Source organism: Eurypyga helias, unplaced genomic scaffold (assembly GCF_000690775.1).
Source record: "Eurypyga helias isolate BGI_N326 unplaced genomic scaffold, ASM69077v1 scaffold46971, whole genome shotgun sequence".
Taxonomy (NCBI): Eukaryota; Metazoa; Chordata; class Aves; order Eurypygiformes; family Eurypygidae; genus Eurypyga; species Eurypyga helias.
This window is the reverse complement of record NW_010231081.1, coordinates 11,399-19,432: the sequence shown is the minus strand read 5'-3', so window position 1 is coordinate 19,432 and position 8,034 is coordinate 11,399. Positions and strand designations below refer to the sequence as shown.

The 8,034-nt window shown below is 43.6% G+C and overlaps 1 protein-coding gene across 1 annotated transcript; it reads left to right on the top strand.

Annotated features, from left to right (window-relative positions):
• The first annotated feature begins 1,659 nt into the window (after window positions 1-1,659).
• LOC104505633 (protein Shroom2-like) lies at window positions 1,660-7,161 on the top strand. The gene is made up of 3 exons (XM_010160931.1): window positions 1,660-1,834; window positions 2,415-5,089; window positions 7,054-7,161. The coding sequence occupies exons 1-3, from the start codon at window positions 1,660-1,662 to the stop codon at window positions 7,159-7,161; spliced, it is 2,958 nt and encodes a 985-aa protein (XP_010159233.1).
• Window positions 7,162-8,034: the final 873 nt, after the last annotated feature.

Here is an 8,034-nt window from a genome sequence, read left to right as displayed (position 1 = left end):
TGATTCTGCTGTCTTTTTCACAGAAGTCATACCTTAAAAACATGGATGCAGTCTTTTTTCCTAGCCCACTCTAGACTAAAGCTAAGTGCACTTTTCTGGAAAGTGTGGATATGAACTATTTTAAGTTGATGAAACCCTGCATTTTCTTCCAGTAGGATACACTGTAAAGGGGACCTCATAATTTTTTTTGATTCTGTGCTCCTGGATGTGCAATTGAAACCCACAACCTCTTCTACGTCCTTCTGACCTTAGAGGTGTGGGTGTGAGGCATGTATGCTTTGAGAAGGTTGCTTAAACTGAGGTTTAAGCTGAGATGATGTCATTTCTGGGAGGGCCCAAAAGCAAAAACTCATGCCTCTGGGCTTGGGGGTGTGTGCTTACTGGCCAAAGTGGCCAAGAATGGCATTTGTAGATTATTCCTGGACTTTACCTGCCAGACTTCAACCAGTAGTGTAGGTGCTTTTGTGAATCCACTGTAAAAAAGCTATTGAGAGAAGGATATCCTGGGACATCAGGCTCAGGCAGAGAAATGGCTCCTAGACTCTGTTCCATGTCAGGCTTCGTGGGAGGATTGCCCTGCAGTGAAGGAGCAAGGAGGCCATGCTTTGCAGTAACGTTCCTGGCAGAAACTTTCCTGTCCTTTCTTGGAAGCTTTTGCTGCATCTGCTGGGTTTCCATTGGGCATTTTCTAGCAGGGCTTTGACCTCTTATGCTCCATATCCCTGCTTCACATTTGATACCACAGACTTGTAAATTGTAAGTTGAGGCTTTCCTGTACAAGTGTCACCTTTATTTTAATCGATGCCAAGTATCTCCTTAGTGCTAAAGAGTGGGAAAAATATCAGTGGTTCATAGCAATATCTTGCTTACATTCCTCATTTAAAAAGAGATCCTAATAATGACCCAGACACTTTTTACGTGAACCACAGTACCTGCCTAAGAAGACAAATTAAGACCTTTTTAAGTATTGAGCAAGATGTTTTAAAATGCTGAAAATAAAAGAATGAAAGAACAAAAAGCCCACAGTATGAGGCCAGCACTAGTGAATCTTGTTAACAAAGATACAGTAAAGATAAAAGATATTTTCTTTTAGAAAATAAGAACAAAGTATACCTTCTCTTATTTCACATAAATTGCTTTTGACCAATGTTGTATTAAAAAAGTTTACAAAGACTGTAGTAATAGAGACTGGGGGGCAAAGCAGTTCTTATGTTAATACTGAATGCCAAAGAACTGTTTAGTTGACCTTTGCAATATTTTTGACAGAAAAAAAAGATCTATATCACTCTGGTGTTTTTGTGGACTAACCTAATTTCATTGCTAGCTTTCACAGGTTTCTTTACTGAGCAGCATTTGATAGATGCTTCATATAATTATAGCTACAGGGAAGTGGAATAATTCTGGGATTTCTACCAAGAGGCTTTGCATGCAAGGGCAAGAATTTGAATTGGGTATATAAAAGCAGGAGGGGCTGCCAGTGAAGTTCAAACAGGGAGATGTGATGAGAATAATTGGAAGGACTATCGTCTCGGCATCAGTGTGTGGATTGATGGGAGGTGGGTGCTGTGAAAGATGTAAAGGAAAAGAAAGGAAACAACAAAACTGATTGGGTAGGAAAACAGCAGAAGCAGCAAGATGTTGAAATGGTGTCCTAGGCAAATGATCCAGAGAAAGTACAATGTCAAAGATGAGGTTGCTAGAGAGGAACTGGTGGCAGTAAGAATTCTTGAAGGAAGGTCAGCAGTTTTGGCCATGCAGCTCTTGCAGTGCTCTGTCATCTCCTCCTGTTTTCCTGTTAATGTTGTGGAACTGGGTGGAATTGAACGACCTTGTTGTAAGGGTGTCAGCCTGAGAGGGGGTGGTTTGAAACCACATTGGCAAGGTGCATGTGGCGGCTCAGAACTAAAGTGGTCGTATTTGAGGCAAATGTTTTTAGTGACCCTCCATTTAGAAATAAAAATACTAAATGAATGGGTAGATTGGGGTAAGCACGACAAAGAAATATCTTTATGGGCTGAAGACGTTTAGAGTGAGATTACAAAAGATGAACACGAAAGTATGTTTGTCCTAGGAAAGAGGGAGCGAATGGAGCTCAGGCTGAATTTGTCTAAAAGTAAAGTGAGTAAAATCAACAGCTTGCAGAGGGAGAGGGGAGCCTTCAAGGAGATAAATGTGTATTACTTATCGGTAAACTTACAAAGGGAAGTTGACTTAGTTATTAGGGTTTCAGGCTTTGAATCAGTGGCAGAGAATAAAGATAAAGCCCCAACCTTGTGTTCATACTTCCAATTTTATTAGATTGTTTGTCTTGAGTACCTGCTGCACATATAGACCTCAGCCAATGTTAGTAAAATTGGTGGCTATATATTTATAATTACGTTGTGGCTTTTTTTGGCTGGTATATTTATGCTGAGGCTTTTTGTTTATTTCCTACCATAGTTGTTCTTCTCATGACCTGTCAAACTCGTGGGATCAGTCAAGTCTACATCGCACTTCTGACCAATTCAGCTCTTTGGGAAGTATGGACAGCTGGGACCACACTCCACAAGTAGCCCAGTATGGAAGACTTTCTTCTGCGAGGTCTAATAGTAGCATCGATCACCTGGGGAGCCAAAGTAAGCGGGACTCAGCCTACGGGTCTTTCTCCACGAGTTCTAGCACCCCTGACCACACTCTGTCCAATGCAGACGCTTCTTCAACAGAGAACATGCTGTACAAAGTAAGCCACTGGGAGACTGGTAAGCATGGAAACAAGTCTGGCCAGTTCTTGAATGACAGCAGTGGAATAGAGGACAAACCTGGGTATTTGCCAGCTCCCATCCAATATGAGAACAACAAAAGTCTTAGAATAGAGGAACATCCGGATAGCAAGCTCACTAGCTCTGGAAGATCCAGTTTTGGACCTGTCTGGTATGTTCCTGATAAGAAGAAGTCTTCATCTCCTCCCCCACCACCTCCACCTCTTCGTAGTGACAGCTTTGCTGCTACCAAAGGCCATGAGAAAGCCCATGGCCCTGCGTACTCAGAAGGTGCCAGCACGCAGCACTTTACAGCCCTGACCCGGTCTCAGCCTAGGAGCGACTGGAACTTGGAAACTGTGGAGCAGCAGCGGCGGCCCTCCAGGGCGTGTGACAGGAGGGTCAGCAGCTCAAATTACAAATCTGATCTCAGTTCAGAACACGCTTTTTCTTCAGGTGGTGAAAGGTACAATAATAATGCAGGAACGGTGGGCAAACTGCAGCCGTCCTTGTCCAGCACTGATGTTCGGTTTGCACAGCCCACTTACACCTACCACCACCAGCACCAGTACAGTGATGAAAGCACTTTTTTTCACAATGCAAGAATCTTAGCTGCGCCTAAAGATCAGCAGCATTATCTCCCCTATGGTGGCATTCAGGAGTTACCTACGGATCACTTTCATGGCTACAGTCCAAGCCAAGCCAGTCTGCTCAACACTTCCTCTTCTTTGAACAGTGCTGCTGAACAGAAGGTGGACAACACTGGACAGAGTCGCTATTATTGTGTGACAGCAAAACAGCCTGCTCAGGGAAGCTCAAAGCCACTACAACTCAAGGACAACAGCTGGAAACCTTCAGTGGGAGCTGATGCATTGCTTGGACCTCACGAAAATCCTGCAGTTGTCACAATGGTCCAAAAACCAAAATACTATCTACCTCAACAATCTGTTGAACCTTCACTGAAAGGGTATGAGAACAGTAGTCATTACCCAGTGGACAGAGAGGAGGATGCTAGGTGTGCTACAGTAGAAGAAGCTAGAAAACCCAATCATACCGAGAAGTCTGGGCAAAAGAAAAACTTTGAGAGCAGCTCTGAGGAAAGTGAAGCCAGGTACAGTCAGCAAGAGTATGTAAAAGGCTGTGTCCTTGCCACTGAAACCAGATCTGTTCAGAAAGATTTTAGGTGGGGGAAGGATGAGAGTAGCAAGATTTCTCCTCAGAAGACCCCAATGTTGCACTCTTTAGCTCAGGAAGGGAAGAAACAGTCTGACAGCAGCCCAGAAGCAATAACAGAGCGACAGGCCCCATTTGACACTCACTTGTCTAAACAGGCACGAAGGAGCGATCGTTTTGCAACAACCCTGAGAAATGAGATCCAAATGAGAAGAGCGAAGCTACAGAAAAGTAGAAGCACTGCTACGCTAGTAGGGTCATCTGAAACAGAGGAGTGCAGTGAGACCTGGAAGCCAGATTCAGCAGAAAATGTCACCGCCTCCCCAGACACCAACTTTACCAGCACCTACAAAGATCACCTAAAGGAAGCACAGGCCAGGGTTCTGAGGGCAACGTCCTTCAAACGGCGGGACTTGGAGCCCAGCCCCGCTGAATATCTCCCCAGGTCACCCGAGCGGAAAACTGGCAGTTATAACTCTTCGTTATTGGCTTTGGTTTCTGAAGATGCGCCTGGATTCCTCGAGGCTACACAAGCTAAACCGAACCCTACAGGGAGTGGCACTCATCACGTTTCTCGCATCGGGGCCAGGAAGAGGTTCACAACAGAGCAAAAACTGAAGTCTTACTCTGAACCGGAGAAGATGAATGAGGTGGGGGTATCAGAGGATGAGTGCCGCGCTCATTGCCATCCCAATACACCTGAAGAAGTCCTGGGCTCGTTTGCAGACAGGTGGAAATTTTTTGAAGAAACAAGTAAGCCTGCGTATAGGAAATCGGCACAAAAGCCATCTCCCCACGGTCTCACTGAGGGACAGCCTGAGAGGCCAGATAGGAAAGCTCACGGTGGACAAGAGGGAGAGGAGTCGTGGTATGAGAAGAGAGGTCGGGCAGCTTCTCTTGGACTTGAAACTGCACATGCTTCGAAAGATAACGTCCACCACAGTAGCAGCAGTAAGGCTGCTGATAGGATTGTGAAACCTGAACAGCCGCAGCGCCTGGGAACCTTTGCAGAGTATCAGGCGTCGTGGAAGGAGCAGCGGAAGCCGATAGAGCCAAGGAGCTCAGGAAGGTACCATTCAGCTGACAATATCCTTGATGCAGGCCACGAACAACATGAGAAACCGTACTACACCCATGAGAGGTCTAGGTCATCCCCTTCTACTGACTTCTACAAACAGGTAATAGTGTCTTTCACGTTATCCTTCAGATTGCCTGGGGAGGGGACAGGGAAGTGGTGGAGGGGGAATGAGATAATTTTTATGAAAATTTACAGCTTAGGAGCCCCATGTAGTGTGGTGTTTGCCTTTTGTCAGCAAGGGAACAACTGTTCTGGGTAGCTCTGATAAGTGAAATGGAGATCAAAGTTAGTGCTGTATAGGAAATGAGCGCAGCGAAGAGCGACTGGATCAAGTTCGTTATTGTGTGTTGTAGCCGGATGGAAGAAAACAACCTGGTTGATTTGATAATATCCTCTCTTCTTTACAGCAGAGGTATAAAAGAATCAAAGCAGTGTTAACCCAGAATTATTTCTTCATTGGTGTGGCAGCCTTTCCCATTTTAAGGCTTTAAGCTCTCTGAAACTGTGAAGAAAAGTGTTCCAAGGGAAATTAATACCTACTTTTGTCCAATTATGTTAATGGTCTAACCATTTTCATGGATTTCCTTTTGTCTTCTAAACTTGCTTGACGCAAAAGCTATGTAGGACAAAACTTCTGCCTAATAAAGTTTAGAGATTAAAAATATGCCTATTAGTGTTAAAGCTACATTACAGCAACAAAGGAAACTGCTTAGTGTTTCATTTTATGTCAGTTTGCCTGATTTAAGATGTATCTGTTTATTCCTTAGAGAGCTGCCAAATGTCTGCTTAACTTGCAAGTAAATACTAAGTTAATTTTTAACTGAGCAGGGCCAGGGAATGGTTGGCAGGTGGCAGGGGAAGTAAACAGAGAAACCAAGTCACTCAAGTTCTCTGTTGAAAAGATGTTGTTCAAGCTGCTACGATTGCCTGATTATGTGTAAGGAGTCGCTATGTTCAACCGGTGTTGAACTTCACCTCATGCAAGAAAAGAATTGAGGCAAGGCAGTTGTGTATTATCTTTTTTTCTTGGTAAAAGCACTGCATACGTCCCCATCCACACAAGACCTCTGTGTCGCGGTGTATATACAGGGAGTAGAATGAGAACATCTCAAGAAGAAACAAGTATGGTGATCTCTAAAAGTTGTAGACTCTTTTTCTTTAAGCTTTCGGTGTCTTTAAGTTTTGTAAAAGTTATTTTTGAACTCTGCGTGCAGACTGAGCTATGCGGATAATTGGCTAGGGTAGAAATTGAAAGCAGTGGAAATATTCACCTGGAAGTTATTTTGAAAATTAAATTAACTGAATTATTAAATAATTGCCTACCCAGCAGAAAAATCATCATACAATCTATTCCATGTATGCATTTCTAGTTCATTAGTCAGTGCCTTTAAGTTCACTCTGGGCCTCCTGGGGCAAAAAGCAGACACCTGTTGAGGCACCTGGAAAATATGGTGATAAGTGCATTGAAGATGCTTACAACAGACTGAAGTAAACAAAGATGTTGTTTCGCATATATGATTCAGGTGATTCCAGCGCTAATGCGCAATTAAATTTCCTGTAGGTTTGGTGTTTGTAATGCAGAGCTATGCTTTGGGTGGGGTTGTTTGAAGATAGCGAGATAATAAAATTCTGGAACAGCGATGTTGTGTGTTTTACTAAGAAACTAAAGTACACGCTGAGGGATTGAAAAGCTGGTGTGTACTTGCCTCTTCTCAAATGTGAGCAAGTCTTCTGTAACTTCTTTGCTGCTTTTTGCTTTTCTCATTTTTTTTCTTCCTGTGCCAAATGGAAGTCGCGAAGGTTTACAGAAACGTTAAGCTCTTCTGTAGATCAGCAAAGTAGAGCAGTAACTCGAGCATAGCCAGGGCTGGTTGTGCTGCGCGAGAGGTCACATAGCATACTGTACCACTTAAAACCAAACAAGCTTAAGACATGCTATGCTGTTGACTTCATGTATATTCAAACAGAGCAAAGCCACAAATAAGAGGTTCCATAATCACAGATTTTTCGGGAGTCTGAAACATGATGACTTGGTGTCTTACTTGTGCTGTAAACCACTTTTAGGAAGCCTCAGTTGAAGTAAGGAGGCAAGCAGAGGATTCAAAGGAAGATGGGGAGCATAGTTTCTCTAAAGTTAACAATCTGGATGAAAGGAACGGCACTGTAAGGTAAGTATTTCTTGATTTCCGGCTTTACGAGATTTCTGATGACAACTCTGTTCTGATCTTTTCCTGAGCCAAATTGGAAGTTTTGCTGTGATGATTTCAGAATTTTTGCAATGCCTTTTTCCCTTGTGTCCTTCCTTCTCCCCACATACTTTAATGTGCATGATAGAATTAATGTTGTTACTGAAATGTATGGGGACTCCAGGGTGAGCTTGCAGAAATTGTCCAGTGTTGAGGGTATTATAGTTTGTTCGGAGCCAGATCATTCTTATTTGCGTGCATGAAACAATTCAGGTATTTGTCATATTTATCAGGGTTTTCTGGGGGGAAGGAGGGAATGCTTGACGTTTCCCAAAAGAGTTTTCTAGTATTATCCTTGGCAAAGATGGTATGCTACTGAAACACAGCGGTGCTCTAAATTGGACTTTACTTATGCCTTTACAGAATGCAGTATGTGAACAGAAGCCACTAAAAGTTGTTTTCCCACTTGATCAGCTCCGCTTTTCTCTTTTCATTCGTGTCTTAATCGAGCTGTACAATATTTTCAGACCCTTTTCATATGTCCAACCATATGCACGCTGCAGTTGAAGTCCTTAAATGCCTAGCATGCAGGGGGGGTGCCCTCTTCCTGGCCCGCCGTTTGCCAGAGCCGTTGTACTGTAAGCAGTGATTTCAGCCATCGCTGATACTGCGGCCGCTTTAGTGGCGTGTGGCAGCTGAACTGAGATTGTGCACACACCGCTACCACCAGGCTCGACAGCTACGGATTTTGTGACAGAAGGAACACACGTATAGGGAAAGTAGCTTCTGTGGGCTTTTCTCAGTTCTGTAAGTGGTATTAATCTCCCAAGGGAACAGAAAATTAAGAACTGTAGCAAAC